The following is an 18,003-nucleotide window of genomic DNA, read 5'->3' on the forward strand; positions in this document are numbered from 1 at the left end:
GAAATGTTTGTTTCTCTTTGATCTCCTTGCTAATACAATCCTCGTGATCGAACCTCACCTCACCTAATAAACTCGGAAACATAAGAACACACTTCTCAGTTTCAAGAGTTAAACAACAAATAGTTACACAATACACAATCTACTGAATCGTTACACGTCTATAACAGAACACATTTACTAGATGCGAAGAACACATTACACGTCTACTGAATCGATAAACTCATCTCATCTCACGTACACAATCTACATCATAATCCCTAAATCTACACGATAACATCACAAAATACAAATGAATCATTTATCATCAAAGACTAAAGAGACGAAAATATAAATACGAAATCCCTAAATCTATAGAAAATCAAGCAAATGATTCAAAGTATAAATACATGCAAATCCCTAAAATCACCCTTTCACCTTCGATTCGCAGCGATAAAGGTCGGGAGGAGACGATCGAGAGGAGATCCGTCTAGAGGAGACGCTCGGGAGGAGATGCGTCCAGAAGAGATGCTCCACATGCAAACCGTCTAGAGGAGACGCTCGGGAGGAGATCTGTGGTTCTGTTATCGAATCGGGGGGAGATCCGTCGGCGGGAAGGAGATGCGCCGTTGATGAGAGCTCTATCGCATATTCGATCACCGCGAGAGAGAAAGAGAAAGAAGTGAAAAGTTGATTCTCGATTCTTTTCGGTTTTGCCCAAACCAAAACGCTTCCACCATTCCCTTGCCGACACGTATCACCTAAGGACGAAAAAAAAAATATGTTAGCCAACGACAAACCGCGTCCGTCCCAGCGATATTATACAATTTTTATTTTGATAAAATCAAATAAATCCTAACGACTTCCTCTATCATACCCCGATAATGTTGCCCTAATAAAACTCTAATGGTACGTTTAACATATTTACGACATGCTTTTGTCTTGTTTAAAAAAGTTCTTTTCCGGAGTTTCATGATCAAATTTACTTAAATATTAGTATTATTGTAATATGTGTAGTATTTTATATGTTTATGTTTTTTCATTTATTTTATTTTATATTATACTTATTTGATGTAATATTACCTTTTTGGTAATATTTGATTTAATGTTAGTTATATATTTTGTATTACTTTTTTAAGGATTAAAATGATTAAAAAAAAAAGAAATTTATAAAAACTATTGGAATATGTATAAGTACAAAGATTGAAAAATATGATTCAAAAAGGGAATTCAAAAAAAAACCAAAAGAAACCTGAACATATTGGCTAGCCAAAAAACCACCATACTTTTGTTGACTTTTTCAGTTTATTAAGCAACTTAGGATTGACTGACTAGACTAACACACCGTTAGCAGAGTTAACAGATATTTTAGACGGCATTAAGCGACGTTAATTGTGGGCGTTAATTAAAACGACCTCGTTTAATCTTTTTGTCTGATTAAAGACAAATGAATGAAACGACGTCGTTTTAGGTAGCTTTGTTATTAAAAATATGTGCTTCCCGCGGGTCAAACTCGTGCACTCGTGATCAATGGTAGGGGTTGTGCCACTGAGCTAGTGGACTTTTCAAGGGATTGACGAACATAGTTATTTTTAAACTCTGAAATATGATAACTGAATCAAAAAGAAACGACGACGTTTTCTCCTTCGTCTTCAATCTTTTAACGAACACGAACCCTAAATTCCCAAAATCTCAAATCGTGTTTCCTCTTCAAGCTCGATTCTCACATTTCCTTCTTCGAGTATCGCATGATGAGTTCGTGTTGTGAGGATTCGTCTGTCAATGTGATGGGTATTCGTGGTATTCCGGAGAAATACGACTGTGGTCAAAGCACTGCGATATACACATCAAAATCGAAGCAGAATCCAGGAAGAACCTTCTTTAGATGCCCAACGTTTCGAAATGTAAGTGTTTTATTTGATTATGGGTGCAATGGATTGTGTTTAAGAAATTGTTTGAACATAAAAGCTTCAATGGCTAGGTAGTGAGATGTAATAGTCAGTCATGATTCTATTTGTCCAGGATCACTTGTATAAATGGGTAGATGAAGCTATCTACGAAGAGGTTCAGGATGCATTGCCAAAAGTTGAGTGCTTTGCATCGGATCTCATGAAAATTAAAATGGAGATCGAAAGCTTCAAAACTGCAGAGGAAGAGTTGAAAGAAGATGTTAGGAAGGTGAGCAATGAACTTAAGAAGCTGAATGTGATCATGAAAGTGGGTTTTGTGATGGTTTTCTTAAGCATTGTCACATGTCTTGTGTTGATCATGTTTGATAAAGCAAATGGGTTGTCTTTGAATAGCTACTAGGAGACTCTGTTTATGTAATTGTAATGGTTTCAGTGATTTGAACTCATGGTTTATGTGAGTCTAATGTTGTAAGACTGTTTATGTTATTCTAAAGATTTCGACTTATGGTTTATGTAAATTGATAGTAGTTAAAACAACATCATGAACACACCAAGAAGAAACCAGCATGAACACATTGAACACAAGAGTAAACATAGATAAACAAAATCATTTAAACATGACACCATTGAACACACCAAAATACACCATCTTGTTACAAAAGCATAGAGTAAACCATCATACAAAAGCATTCCGAGAGAGACACCATCTTGTTCCAAAAGCACAAGAGTAAACATAGATAAACAAAAGCATTTAAACATAGATAAACAAAAGAGTAGTTCTAGTTTCAAAAGCATTTAAATTGATCTAAAACCATCTTCCCCACGCTCCTGTCTGTGATGCTTGAGCTTGTGAAGAGTGAGCTTGTGAGGATTCAGCTTGTGACTCTTTAAAATGTATTCCCTGTACCATATAAATGAATTGTCAATAACCTCAAAAAACGCAGACACATTACCAATAGCTAAAAAACTAAGAACATAACCTGATTTTTCCTTGGTCTGCCTCTCGGTTTCTTAGCTGGACTCTTAACAGAAGCATTCCGACATGTATTTTTGTAGTAGCCTTCTTCTTTGCAATTAGAGCATGTTATAACTCTGTTCACACGGCTCAGCTTGGTAGTAGACACTGTCTCATTAGCTCCCTTCTTTCTATCATGGTTTCTAGGCCTACCAGGATTGCCCTTTCGATTAGGTGGTGGAATCACACCTAATCTATTGGTCTGAGGCCACTCTATCATCCCATTTACCGGACTGATCCCATAACTGTACGTTTCACGCCACCTAGAAGTTGTGTAGCAAGGAGCAAAAAATTCAGAAAGTTTTCTTTTCGCACCAAGGATGACCTTAGCAGCATGGATGCATGGAATACCATTCATTTGCCAGCTTCGACATGCACAAGTCTCCTTCTCCAAACTCACAACATATGACTGATCTTTATGCTCCACCTCAGTCTCTGGCCCAATTGCCCAACGCAGTATACACTCTTTCAACTTCTTCTCAACCCTGTCTAACGCTTTATGTGTCTTCATGGTGAACCTAGTCTTCCTGTCGGTAGCCATCTTAGACCTATTGTAGTTCCTAGTCATACATTGGCGCCTTATCTCCTCTAACATGTCGAGCAGAGGCTTCTTCCTAGCCTCCCTGATGGTCTTGTTGAAGGACTCACACAAGTTGTTCAGATTATCATTGCAGCAGGAGCCTATCTTGAAGAAAGCTCTAGACAAAGTCTCTGGCTTTGTCTTTATCATAGATGCATGTGCGCCGGGATCATAGTTCTTAAGCTCATCCATGTGGTAGTTGAACATACCAGGAGTGTAGCTCCTTGCAATCAACCAGAAGAACCTCTGTAACCTTAGATCCTTTCCACCTTTCCTCCAGTTCTCGTATATATGTCGACAACACTGCCGATGCTCAGGTTCTGGAAGGAGGGTATGAACTGCCTTCACTAATCCCTACAAGATCAGAAACAAAAAAAAAAAATCAGAAACAAGAATCAAACATTCACAGAATCAAACAAGAAAGCAAAGTGTTTACCTTTTGTTTGTCAGACATTATAACAAATCCTTTCCCATCTTCCAATCCCAAATCCAAGGCCAAACGCTTCAAAAACCAATCCCAGTTTGTATCATTCTCTATCTCCAGTACAGCCCAAGCAATAGGGACAATCCTATTGTCTCCACCTCTTCCGACAGCAGCCAACAACTGTCCTTTGATGTGCCATTTCAAAAAAGCTCCATCTAAGCCAATAACTAGCCTACAAGTCTTCTTCCATGCTTCTTTTTGTGCTTGGAAACACATGTAGAGCCTGTAGAACCTCTGCTTGCTTCCAACTGTGGCTCCTAGTATGGTCTCAATGTCCATGGTTGATCCATAATTGCTCCTGAAGATCTCTGCTTGGTAAATCCCAGAGTTTATCATGTGTCTTCCTCATTTCTCTCATCAACTTCGTCTTGGCCTTAATGCACGAGTTTTCTTTGGCTTCCATCTGATACTCCCTCAAGATCTCAGCATGTATCTCCTTCGCTGTGGTCTTAGGATTCAGCCTTAACCTCTCAGCAAATAGACTTGCAATTGCTGACCTCTTAAGATCCTTGACTGCCCTGTTTTCTCACACTTATGGTCATTGACATATGTATTTACCATCAGCTTTTGTTTCCTCTAATCATAAGAACAATAGACCATCCAGGGACATGGATCCTCATCATCTCTCATCTCAGCAGCACATTTTGCACCCATCTTCAAGCTACTAGATCTGTAGTACTTGATGTTGTATATGGTTTTGAGTGTATACCTCAGACAAGTATGTTTGAAGTCCTCAGCATCTGAAAATGTCTTGCCAAGCTGAAGGAGCTCCTCTGGATCAATGTCTGCTCTGTAAGCTTGCGCAGGTATCATCTCCTCTTCATTCTCATCATCTGATGACACAGGATCATGGATTTTATCATCATCCCATGCATCATCATCCCCTTCGTCTTCATCAACCTCACAGTCATCATTTCTTGCTTCATCACCAAACAATAGACCCAAATCTCTACAGTTTTCTTCCTCAATGCCACCAATACCATTCTCATTCTCTAATTCAAGCAGACCATCATCTAATTCTCGCCTACCATCATCTTATATATTTCCAAATTCCTCTTCTTCAATTGTCCCCTCTATATTTCCAAATTCCTCTTCTTCATTTGTCTCCCTCTGGGGACATTCTTCTCTGTAATCACCATCTACCCGCTTCTTCTTCGAGTTTCCAGGAGGAGGAGACACAGTTAAAACACCAGTAACCTTCTGCTTCTTTGATTGTCTAGGAGACGGAGTTGAACCACCATATGGTGTCCCACGCCTCGTAACCTTCTCCGGAGATGACACAGGCGACCCATATTGTGTCCCACGCCTTGTCTTCGACGCCTCTGTAGATGCCAACATCGATATCCCTTCAACTCTTTTACTCTTCCTCGATCTCTCCGGCGATGGCAAACTCACAGAAGCACCGCGTTTTCCACCCTTCTTCGCCGCTCCTTTTGTTTCAGACACACTCCCATCACCACCTTTTCCACCCTTCTTCGCCGCTCCCTTTGGTTCAGACACACTTCCATCACCACCTTTTTCACCCTTCTTCAACTGTTGAACCGCTTCTTCACTCCCGTAATCAAAATTCCTCATCGCTCCCCAAATCATTACCTCCCTTCCATTCCTTGTGAACTTCGTCTTTACCATCCACAGAGACAAAGAAAAATCCCCAAATCGATTTGAGTTTCTAAGAAATTAGGGTTACGTTTTGATTAATCCCCAAATCGATCATCCACATCTTTTGATCAATAAAACTAAATATGTATGGTATTCTTCCGAAAAGTCCACTAGCTCAGTGACAAAAAACCCCCCTAAGGACCACGAGTGCAGGAGTTCGAGTCCAACCAAAAACAATTTTTATTAAACAAAACGACAGCGACTTGAGATTTTGTCTTAAACAAAACAACTGGATGAAACGACGTAGTTTCACTAAACGGCAGTATTTAACGGTGAGTTAACACTGTCGTAACTGTCAGTTAACGGTGTGTTAATCTGGTCAGTCAATCGTAAGTTTCTTAATAAACTAAAAAAGTCAACAAAAGTTCAGGGTTTTATTGGGCAGGCTCGAGTACAAGTTTTTTTTGGGAATTCCAGCAAAGTTGGTGTTTTTTTTGCCGAATTCCCGATTCAAAAAACCTTACTTAAAATTGCTTTTGGTCGTCCCACCTGAATTTTGGGCCGAGCTTAAGAAGGGCTAAACTTGAAACAATGGGCCTAGAGTTAATAAATAAAATCATAAAAGAGTATTTTTGATCATCAATTGGAGAAGAAGAAGAAGATGGGGACGGCGGTGGGGCGGTGGCTAGAGGAATCGCTGCTTGATCTCTGCCAGAAACCGGAGTCCGGTTTGAATTTCGATCGCGATGTAATCTCCGGTCTAGTCTCCTATTGCGATCTCGCTCAGCCTGTCGATGCCAAGGAGTATCTCGACGTAATCTTTCTCTCCCTTAATGCTTTCGTGGGTTCTTCGGATTCGCCGATTTGATTCCAAATTGATTAGTGGGTTTCTAGAAATTAATTAGTGATTTTGTAGATATAGGTCGTTCAATTTCGTCTGTTAAATCGAATTTTTTCATTTAGTATGGAAGAGAAACGCTTGAACCAGATTAGGTGAACAAGCTTTGACTTTGAATGAGTTACATAGTTTGAATCTTTTCTTTAGATATGGTACTAGCTTTACATGTCTTGAACACCATTCTTTGCTAGTGTTGTTGAAATAACTTTAGGATACAGACATTATTATTGAAAAGAATGTAGCAGCTAGCTTTTATTAACGCAAACATTGAGTAATTTAGATGGGAATGCAGTACTTGAGGGAGGCTGCTTAAGGAGAGTTGTGCATCGCCAAAGTCTGATTGAGAACATAAGTTATCTAGTCCAGAGTAAGTAAGTAGGACTGATTGATGTTTTTGTTCAGAATATTATTGGAAAAGAAGGCAAAAGCATCATTGCAGAATATCTACAGCGAAGAGGATACAAAGAACCATCCACTCATGTGGCAAACGCTTCAGGTCCTGAACTGCAGATGTATGTTAAACCAAAAGTTGATTATGGCGCTTCTACTGGAACCAAGAAGCCGTCGAAAACACCGAAAGAGGGAACCTCTTATAATCAGCAACCTGGAACTGCGAAACCAACAGCTCCGGCCCCTAAAGTTAACCCTAAGAAGAAGAAAGGGGGGAAAGTGATTTCACTGGCGGATGCAGCTAAAGGATCGATAGTGTTTCAGCAAGGCAAACCGTGTGCTTGCCAAGCTCGCAGGCACAGATTAGTGAGCAACTGCTTGTCCTGTGGGAAAATAGTGTGCGAACAAGAAGGAGAAGGGCCTTGCAGTTTCTGCGGAGCGCTTGTGCTTAAAGAAGGAAGTACATACGCTGGGCTGGAGGAAGGGTTTACTCCAGTATCTGATGCTGATGTGGCAGCTGAAGCCTATGCGAAAAGGCTTGTGGAGTATGATAGAAATTCTGCCGCACGTACAACGGTTATCGATGACCAGAGTGATTACTATGAAAGTGAGGGTAGTAAATGGGTTTCTCAAGAGGTAGGTATATACAGTGTCTCCATTGGTAAACTACACTGTGTGTTTGTTTCTCCCATTGACTTAATATATGTGGGTTGTTTTACTCTCAGGAGAAAGAGCTGTTGAGGAAGAAGCGAGAAGAGATTGAAGAAGCTGAACGAGCCAAAAAGAGCAAAGTGGTTATGACATTCGATTTAGTCGGCCGTAAGGTATTTCTTATAAGTCCCATGCCATGCTTACTACTCGTTTGAAACTAGGATGTAACATTTTAGACATAAAATAAAATCATAGTAAGGCCCTAGCATCGAAATGTTTCATTGAACTTCATTTTCACTGACTCAACTTTTTCTGCAATGTTACCATTCATTTATTCTGCTTGTCCTGGTTATTCTGCATTGACGAATGATTCATTTGAAGTAGTCTTGATTCATGATTTGACTCACAGGTACTGTTGAACGAAGATGATATATCAGAACTAGAATCTGGGAACAGGATCTTGGGATCACCCGAGACTAGACCCGTGAACAGAATAAAACCGAATCCAACGGCAAAACTCATTCCAATCTTCTTAGATCAGGGACCAACCGAGAAGAAGACAAACATTGGTAGCGCCTCCAAGCGAGACAACAAGAAAAACAGGAACGGGTTGTGTTTGGAGATCACAGGAAGGGTACAACATGACAGGAGCGAACTTAAGTACTTACAAGCCGATCCATCATCAGTAATCGATGGGCTTCATGTAGAAGATGGTGGTGAGTGTTCCTTAGATTACGACTGATTCTTTTGTTTTCAGTTTTCTATATACAAGTCCCGGTTTATGGTCTCCGGTTTACCGAACCGGATACTTTACTTTCTTCTTCAGTTTTAAAACTCGAACAATATTTATCTTGTTGACTCCACGTCGGATGAAAGATAGCTGATAAGCCGTCGGTCAAGAATCACGTGTTTGGGTAGCTTTGATCACTCGTTTGCTTACGTGGCTTGACTTAATTGGCTAATGTTAAATTCTCCCGGTTTTATTTAGATAAGATTATTCGTCTCAACGTGTAATGTGTTCCCACCTATCAATATCCTTTTCTCATAGCACTATGTATGTATATCTATATTTTTTGGTTTAAAGAGCATTTATTAGACAATTATTAACCCCGGTCTCTTAGGTGGGTTTTTAGCTTCGGTTAAGAGACGTTTCTTAGCTTTTTTAGATTTTAACTAAAAAAGCTAAGAAACGTCTCTTAAATAAGAGATATAAAAACTATTTTTTAACCGAAAAATGTGAAAAAAAAACAAAACAAAAAAATATCAGATAATGAGTTAAGAACTCCGACTAAGAGACGGGGGTTAATCATGCCCTTAGGTTTTATTTTGAATTTGTCGCCACGAGGAATAGAATATGTTCGAATATACATGAAAGTTAGTTACTTAAATCATAAAACACATTTGTAAAATTAATCTCTAAATATTATTTTGCGTATATGAATAAATACATGTGCTATAGGCTATATAGCCTATATGTACTTATGTAGATAGAAGAAATACTGTTGTAAGATTGAGATCAATCTATAATGTTATGAATAAATACTTGATGTATATATAATTTTACCCGGTATGACATCATAAGAAATATTTTTTCTTGAACTACCAAAAGGTAGCACTTTGCAAATTATAGCGCTGTTTGATTAAATCCACCTACCCACGGTGAAATTCAAAAGCAATATAGATACGGCATTAAACTATTAATGAATATTATAACTATGATTAAGACAATAAACAATCCTCCACCCTTAATAAGTAACGAATAGTGGTAAGGTCGATAGAAAAGCAATATTGATATGATGCGACACAAGTCCCTTTGTTATCCACACCTTTTTCATCAAAAATCTCCTTTAATTTAAATATAATAGTATTGAAGAATATTTATGACGTCACCCACCCATGACTTCTTATAATGGAAAAGATTCCATCTGCCCCCTACCAGAAAATCGGGAAACTAGCTCATTTATATATATACACACACATGCAGACGTATTTGTTATATTGTTTTTTTTTTTTTTTGAAAAATGTATTTGTTATATTGTTTTCATTTGTGAACCCATAGAATACACATATTTTGTTTTGTTTTGTTATAAATTAACCGCAGTGCTGTAAACTTGACAATGTTATTATTATATATGCTGTCACTAAAAATATAGCACATGTAACTGAGAATAAAATTCAGATAGTTAATCACTGAGTGTCAAGCTAGGGTTCTTTAAGAGTAGACGGAAAAATCTACTAATTACCTCCATATTTTCATCCTAAGCATCATACAAACATACAAATATATATATATATATATATATATATATATATATATATATATAATCTAGTTTAAATATATAGATGCTCTTGAGACTTTAAAAACACACGCATTACTACAACTCACAATGTAGTTACTCATATAAGGGAATTATATCAATATCACTAATAAAAATCTACCGCATAGCCACGGCATAGCCACGGCAGTGCCACTACAAAACTGTGGCTGTATAAAAAAAGCCACGAACGTGCCACGTTACAGCCATGAAAGAAACAGAGCCACAGAAAACGCGAAATCTAGCCACGAACTGGTCACGATACTATTTTCGTGGCTAGAAAAGCCACGGTATAGCAACAAAATTTTCGTGGCCGAGCCATAGCCACGAATTTACCACTATATTTTTCGTGGCTATGTTTTGTTTTTTTTCTGCCGACATCAAAAAGCGAATAAATGTACGAAGCCACGCTTTCATCATGGCTAAACTGTGGCTAGTATTAGCTTTTACAGTTCAAAGCAGAGAAAGGTTCGTGTGTCAGTGATATTTTTAACTAGCCACGAAGATTGCGTGGCTGTAGCGTGGCTATTTTCTGAAATATATACACTTCCCATGAGACATTAATAACTTTTGTTCTTCAACCAAATTTTCTAAACAAAACTATGTCTTTCTACTTTGATTCAAGGGAATGGATGTATCAAAGGATTGATTCTGAGAGTAATTCCGTTTCAGAAGTGTTTCTTGGAGGCATGCATTTCTTCAATTTGCGTGTAATCAAGCGGATTACGTAGAGCGGCAAACGTTATTGTGTCCGTGTGCTCGATTTGCAAATGTGAAGCAACGAGATGCAAAAGTTGTCTCAAGACATCTATTCTTATATGGTTTTAAGGGAAATTACTACGTTTGGACAAGTCATGGAGAGAAATTCTACACCGTTGGTGAGAGTTCTGGAGCGAATCATTCAACGGCGCGAAGAGGAAATGTGGGAGAATCCTACTTGGAATGCTCATGAAGATCACTACCAGAGTAATCCGGAAGTACCAGCGGACATTGCGCCACCATACATACCGGAACCTATAGAAGAGACGGAGGTAGCAGAGCCATATCGTGATAGTGTTTTTGAAGCATTTGAAGCAGCCAGTCAACCTCTCTACGAAGGGTGTGCAGACGGAATAACTCAGTTGTCTCTTGCTTCGCGGATGCTGAAACTGAAGACGGATTATAATTTGGCGGAAGCTTGTGTAGATGAGATTTCTGAAGTTTTTTAAAAAATGCTTCCGCAGCCGAATAATGCTCCAGCAACATATTACGAGACAAAGAAACTGACACGAGGGCTTGGGTTACCCCTACATAAGATTGATGTTTGCGTGAAGAATTGTATGCTATTTTGGAAGGAAGATGCGAATTTGGTTAGTTGTAAGTTTTTTAAAGAAGATCGCTACTATCCGAACAATGGAAAAGGAAAAAAACAAGCCAAAGTAGAGAATGTTTTACTTGCCTATTGCAGATCGTCTGAAACGTCTGTACCAACTCGAGGCGACAGCTTCCAATATGCGGTGGCATAAGGAGCATGTGACTCCGGAAGGCGAAATGCATCACCCATCTGATGCCATAACGTGGAAACACTTTAATGAGGTATATCCTGGATTTGCTGCTGAAAGCCGGAATATATATCTATGCTTATCAACAGATGGGTTTAATCCGATTGGTATGAATGGAGAAGCACATTCCCTTTGGCCCGTTATTGTAACTCCATACAATTTGCCTCCGGGAATGTGTATGAAAAGAGAATTCCTTTACCTTTCGTTGCTAGTTCCGGGGCCGAAACATCCAAGAAAAAGCTTAGATATTTACCTTCAGCCATTAATTGAAGAATTACAGATGTTATGGAAGGATGGTGTGGAGGCATATGATATCTCAATGAAAGATATATTCAAAATGCGAGCAGTTTTGATGTGGACGATAAGCGATTTTCCAGCTTATGGGATGCTTTCAGGTTGGACGACTCATGGTCGGTTATCCTGCCCATATTGTCAAGATGAGACTGGTGCATTCTGGTTAACTAACGGAAGGAAACATAGTTGGTTTGATTGCCACAGAAGGTTTTTAGATGCGGATCATCCTTACAGAAAAAACACTCAAGCATTTAGACGGGGGAAAACAGTTTTAGATGCTCCTCCTCCGTGGTTGACCGGAAAAGAAATATTCCGTGAAAGGATAAACAATATAGAAGGTTTATCAAAATCTGTTGATTGTGGAGGGAATGGACATGATAATCCATCCAAGAAAATATCTGGATATGGAGTTACTCACAATTGGGTAAAGAAGAGTATCTTCTGGGAGTTACCGTACTGGGAAAATCATCTACTTCGGCATAGTCTTGATTTCATGCATATTGAGAAAAACTTCTTCGATAACCTGACGAACACAGTGTTAAATGCTCCTGGAAAGACGAAAGACAATATCAAAAGCAGATTGGATCTTCCAGGACTATGCAAAATGCGAGATTTAGAGATGAAAGAGGATGGAACGATGCCCATCCCAATATTCAGGCTGCCAAATGCGGGAAAAAGAGCATTCCTTCTGTGGTTGAAAAATGACATAAAATTTCCCGATGGATACTCCTCTAAATTTAGTCGATGTATTGACGAAAGCAATTTAAAGCTACATGGACTGAAAAGTCACGATTGTCATGTCATAGTGGAACGACTATATCCATTTGCGTTCGCTGAACTCCTTCCAAAACATGTTCACACAGCGATTAGAGGTATTTATTTATTTGTATCATTTTATAATTTACTATAATTTATGCTATAATTAATTTTATTTTTTTGTTTACAGATATTGCCCTCTTCTTCCGAGATATCTCTTCGAAGATTTTGAAAGAGTCAGATGTTGGCCTTTTAAAGGCAAATATCAGTGTAAAGCTTTGTAATTTGAAAAAGATATTTCCTCCATCATTCTCCGATGTTATGCAACATCTTCTTGTGCACCTTCCAGATGAGGTAGCCTTAGGTGGCCCCGTCCATTTTAGATGGATGTATGTATTTGAAAGATACATGTATCATTTGAAGAAGATTGTCAAAAACAAAGGACACATTGCAGGTTTGATAGTTGCACAATGGATAAACGAGGAGATTTCAAATGCTTCCTCTACCCTTTTTGGACATCCTGAAATCATGAGCATTCCAGAAGGTCCGAGTGATATTCGCTTTTCATACAATTATCCGGATATACCACCCTTGTTTTACCATGAAGGGCGAATCAGTGGTCAATGCTCAACTGGTTGGTTGAATGATGAAGATAACACCATTCTTCAGACATTTATGATGCTCAACTGTGATACATTTGCTCCATATGAAAGGTAGTTCATTATTATAAAAATTTTAATATAAATACATATTTATACATATTTTTAGTTACATAATTAAGATTTAAATGTGTGCAGGATGTTTGAAGAATATATGACTCTAAGTGTTTCTGACATTACTCCGGCTGTAATGCAAAAAGCGAAAGACACCAAATTCGCTGAGTGGTGCAAAGACTATGTGAGTTATTTTTTTTTTTATTATTAAGTTCCAGAATTCATTTAATTAAATTTATTATTTATAAAAATGTTATTGTATTGCAGATTAATGATGCGACTCAGTTTTACACATTTCCTATGTGGATGTTGGATTTTGTACAAGGTCCTAGGCGTAGTTATAGGTTTTGGCCAATATACCACACCCGTGGATATACTTTCCACACTCATAACCATGGTCAAAATAAGAAAACTCAACATTATGGTGTATGTGTACCTGGAACAAATGAGACAGACTACTATGGTCTCATACAAGAGATTATGATGGTGGAGTATCATGGTGATGTTGGCTTTAAAGTTATGGTTTTTTAAATGTTCGTGGTTTGACACGACGGAAAATCGCGGTATGAGAATACATCCATTTGGTCTTGTTGATGTCTCACCACGAAGACAGTATGCAAAATATGATCCTTTTGTATTACCAGATAAGTGAAAAAAAATATTTATTTTTTTGAGATTTGATTATTGTTGAAAAGCCATGATTGGAAACTATGATATTTTTGTACCACTAACAGGTAACTGTGATCAAGCATGTTTTATTTCTTATCCACGGGTACGTCAACAATCAGTCCATGACTGGTGGGCCTGCGCCAAAAATTTTCCCCGAGGAATCCGAGAAACGTCTGAAATTGCTTTAACGGCATGGCAAGATGATAGACGTGATCAGGTTGCTGAAAGTTCATTGTTACGGGTGGAAACGCATGTTGTTGATGATGTGTCCGATTATGATATTGCTCCGGTGAATCCTCCAAACGATGAATATGTATCAGATGGTGATGTAGAAGCAGACCGTGATTCAGACGATGGTTCAGAATAGAAAAAATATATTCTAAGAGTGTAAAATATGTAAAATATGTTGTAAGGTTGAATGTATTAAAAAAAATAAGTTGTGAGGATGAGAAATAAGTTATAAGGTTGTAAAATATATTGTAAGGATGAAAAATAATTTGTAAGGTTGTAAAATATATTGTAAGGATGAAAAATAATTTGGTAGGTTGTATAATATTTTTGTAAGATTATGGAATATGTATAAAGGTTGAGATATGTTGTTGTTGTAGGAGGAGAGGTTGATGGGTAAGAGTTTAGGGGTTATAGTTTAGGGGTTAGAGGTTTGGTGTTTCGCGAAGGTGATTTAAACAAGGCCACGCTAACTTTCGTGGCTACACAGTGGCGATGACAAATCCAATCGGTTTACCTCCAATTTATTTAGTTTTGACTCCACACTTGTTTTTCATTCCGCGGTTGATATTAAAACCGAGCCACGGTTTGCTACGGTTTGATCGTGGCTATGCTGAAAGGGTTTTAATCCTTTCCCCTTTCTTCTCAACACTTAGACAAAAAAACAAACTCTCTCCCGAGTTGCCACCGACGAAAGCAATTGTCTTCTCCGATTCGAAGACTCGTAGTCTCTGATTCCAAGCCGCGACGTCTCTCGTTCCCTTCTGCTCTCAAGGTAACCCTCTATTACTTCTTCGAGAATCGTCTCGTCTCAATCTAGGTTTTCGATTGCTTTTTTTTTTCCTTAGTCTTCTCGATCTAGGGTTTCGATCACGTCGTTCAGTCTCTGTCACTTGAATGTTCTTAGGGTTTCAATTTCTCTCGATTGTCTCTGTCTTAGAGTTGTCTCTGTTTCTTAGGGTTTCAATTTCTTTCGGTTTTGTCTCTGCCTCTCTTATTTTGTTTTTTTTCTCTGCCTTTATTATTTCGATTGTATAACATTCAAACTAATGGTTCTTCTACATCTCATAGTTGTTCGATTAGGGTTTGTTTCTATGATAGAGTTGTTCGATTAAGCCAAAGCGATTTAGTTAGCAGTATTGTCTCTGTCTCATAGTTTTGTTAGACACTCTTATGTGTCTTTGTTGTTTCAATTTCTCTTTGTCTCTGTGGGTTTTCGATTAAACTTATACTTTCTTTAACTTTTTCTTCTGTTAACTGCAGATGACCTCAAGAAGAGGACAAGGGACATCTCCTCCTATGCCTCCTGGTGCTACGGGAGTGGCTGCAACCGGACAAGCTTCATCCTCCCGTTCAAATAGCTATCCTCAAATGTCTCTCAATGCCATGTTCAATGCTCCTGCTAGGATATCCCAGCCACACCTCCATCCTGATAAGCTCAATGGAGCTTTATGGTAAGCTTTCTCTCTTAGTGTTTAACTGTCATTAGATTGTTTAGGCTTCTCTCTGATATCTCTGATGTTTGTGGTCTTTTTAGGTTCTCTATTGACCCATCAGTGAATGCTTTCATCCGTGCAACATGGCAAGCATACTACATGGGACCTTGGAAGAGTTGGAGGTCTGTCCCTGACGAAAGGAGGGATTCATGGTGGCAGACGTTTGTGGTAAGTGATTTACCAACTTAAATTTACCTCTAAAATTGTTCTTTGATAACACTAACTGTATTGTGTTTCAAAAAAAAAAATAATAATAACACCGACTGTATTGTTTTCCTTTTGTAGCAAAATTTCTACTGGGAGCAACAGTTTAATGACTTGGTCTATGCTCTCTGGAAGAAGGAAACATGGACTTCGATTGGTGAACGGATTAGCACCAAGAAGAGGAAAAACAAGCAGCCAAAGTACATCAATGAGAATGACTGGACGACCCTTATGGAGTATTGGGCGACAGAACCAGCCAAGAAGAAGAGCAAAGACGCTGCTAAAAGCCGCAAGTCTGACCCTCTGGGTAAAGGGGTATACAAGCACAATGCAGGACCGGTTGGTTTTGCAAGAATTGAATACAATATGGTAATTTCCCTTGCCTTTATTTCTTACACATTTGCCTAAATAATTTTTTTTCCTTTTTTTTGGCAGACGGTTGAGACTGGTGAACTTCCATCCTACACAGACCTTGTCAGGAGGACACACGCGAAAAAGGATGGGACTTTTGGGGACTATCGTGCGGAAGAACTGGTAACTCAAGCTGGATCACCTCAAAGTCCATCAGCAACCTCAGCTCCTTCTCGCATTTTGTTAAACCAAGCTTATCTGAAGGTATGTTTTCAAACTCTTGTCATGTGTTTTGTTTCCTCTATAGAATTAGGTTCCAATAAAAATATATCAAGTGTTTGTTGTTGATAGTTTTGTTGTCTATGGAGTTGCAATTATGATTTTTGCTGTCTGTGGAGTTGGAATTAGGAGTTTTGTTGTCTGTGGAGTTGGAATTAGGTGTTGTCTGAGTCTGGTTCCTCTATAGACTCATCTTGTTGTATGTGGAGTTGTTTTTGACTGAATATGCTTTGTGTTTGCTCTCAGAATGCTAAAGGTAAGAGGAGGCATGTCTACGGACTCGGCAGTGCCGAGTACAGGGAACATCCACCATCTGCAAGAGTCCCTGCTTCTCTGGCCCGCAACTTGGAGCTGGAGTTGCGTGTGAGTGGACTAGAGAAAAGCTTGCAAAGTGTGACTGCTGATGTAAGTGCAGTGAAGGCTGATGTAGGTGCTGTGAAGGAGGATGTGGCAACAATGAAGGAGGACTTCGCAGCAACAAGGGCTGCAATCACTGAGCTCATCCAATCACTTCGACCCCAAGCTAACCCTCAGCAACAACCCCCTTCTACTCAGGCTCAAGACCCTTCGACTCAGGCTTAGATTCATGTTTAGCATCTTTCTATCTAATCTTAAAACTCTCTTTTGGCTTTTAGATGCATGTGTAGCATCTTTTGATCTCTTATGTACCATCCTTTTGTTCTTAAGACTTTAATATCTAATTTTCTTATGTTTAGCTTTTGTAAACCAACATTCTTATGATTATAATTTCATGTTTAATTTAAATTGTGTTTTAGGGTTAAAATTTGAAATTGAAATTGAAATAGAAATTGAATTAGAACCAGAATTAAAAAAAAACATGATTAACACTAGCCACGACAAAACCGTGAGTACATAGCCACGATACCAACAAGAAAAAACAGTGGCTAAGTATTCCCACGAAATTATAGTGGCAATCTTCGTGGCTAAAAATTCCCACGAAAAGATAGTGGCAATATTCGTGGCTAGGCATAGCCACGATCCAGACAGGGTAAAACAGTGGTTAAAAAAGCCACGAAAGAATCGTGGTGAAACCGTGGCTAATAAGCCACGCTAAGCCACGGTTTTTCATAGTCAAGAAGCTATAGCCACGGTAATTTCTCGACATAGAATCGTGGCTGGTAATCAGATAGCCACGGTTTTTGGCTTATGTACCAACGATTTGTTAGTGACTTTTTCGTGGCTATACGGTGTATTTTTATTAGTGTATATAGATATTTTATGCTGAAAATGAAAAGTAGTAAAAATAAAGAAAAAGAATCAAACAACTAATAAAAGGAGGATATAAGCATTAGATAGAGTGTCCATGTAGGCGAAAATAATCGGCCAATGAGAAACTATATTTTTGCCATGTCACCTCATCTATTTGTTTTTACAAAATGATCCTTTAACTTTTTACTTAAACAATTATAACTGAAAATATTTTTTTAGTGAAATATATTATTTATATAAATATAATAATATTTTTTTATTTACATAATAGTTTGTAAAGAAATATTTAGTGTAAATAATATCATAATTTTATAAAATACTAAAATAAATTGGGCTAGTTTTCAACTTTCACAAATTAAAAATATTATTTGTAAACTTAGAAAAGAATATATCAAGAATATTCTTTTTAGGAGAGAAAATAGAA

The 18,003-nt window shown here is 38.2% G+C and overlaps 4 protein-coding genes across 4 annotated transcripts; 3 read left to right on the forward strand and 1 right to left on the reverse strand.

The window, feature by feature from the left end:
- The first annotated feature begins 1,138 nt into the window (after positions 1 to 1,138).
- Positions 1,139 to 6,134, forward strand: LOC106382283 (uncharacterized protein At1g43920, Chloroplastic-like). Its single transcript, XM_013822281.3, has 2 exons — positions 1,139 to 1,880; positions 1,999 to 6,134. The coding sequence occupies exons 1-2, from the start codon at positions 1,725 to 1,727 to the stop codon at positions 2,284 to 2,286; spliced, it is 444 nt and encodes a 147-aa protein (XP_013677735.1). The 5' UTR covers positions 1,139 to 1,724; the 3' UTR covers positions 2,287 to 6,134.
- On the reverse strand, positions 2,692 to 4,301 carry LOC106411103. Its single transcript, XM_013851791.1, has 3 exons — positions 3,918 to 4,301; positions 2,867 to 3,835; positions 2,692 to 2,787 (listed from the first exon to the last, which is right to left on the reverse strand). Exons 1-3 carry the CDS (start codon positions 4,299 to 4,301, stop codon positions 2,692 to 2,694), a joined length of 1,449 nt encoding a protein of 482 aa, XP_013707245.1.
- A 22-nt stretch (positions 6,135 to 6,156) lies between the features above and the next one.
- LOC106451094 (activating signal cointegrator 1-like) lies at positions 6,157 to 8,606 on the forward strand. Its single transcript, XM_013892957.3, has 4 exons — positions 6,157 to 6,378; positions 6,865 to 7,488; positions 7,578 to 7,676; positions 7,913 to 8,606. The coding sequence occupies exons 1-4, from the start codon at positions 6,226 to 6,228 to the stop codon at positions 8,243 to 8,245; spliced, it is 1,209 nt and encodes a 402-aa protein (XP_013748411.1). The 5' UTR covers positions 6,157 to 6,225; the 3' UTR covers positions 8,246 to 8,606.
- A 6,658-nt stretch (positions 8,607 to 15,264) lies between these two features.
- LOC125583593 lies at positions 15,265 to 17,116 on the forward strand. Its single transcript, XM_048750783.1, has 5 exons — positions 15,265 to 15,473; positions 15,557 to 15,683; positions 15,801 to 16,088; positions 16,155 to 16,334; positions 16,596 to 17,116. Exons 1-5 carry the CDS (start codon positions 15,283 to 15,285, stop codon positions 16,929 to 16,931), a joined length of 1,122 nt encoding a protein of 373 aa, XP_048606740.1. The 5' UTR covers positions 15,265 to 15,282; the 3' UTR covers positions 16,932 to 17,116.
- Positions 17,117 to 18,003: the final 887 nt, after the last annotated feature.

Source organism: Brassica napus, chromosome C3 (assembly GCF_020379485.1).
Source record: "Brassica napus cultivar Da-Ae chromosome C3, Da-Ae, whole genome shotgun sequence".
NCBI lineage: Eukaryota > Viridiplantae > Streptophyta > Magnoliopsida > Brassicales > Brassicaceae > Brassica > Brassica napus.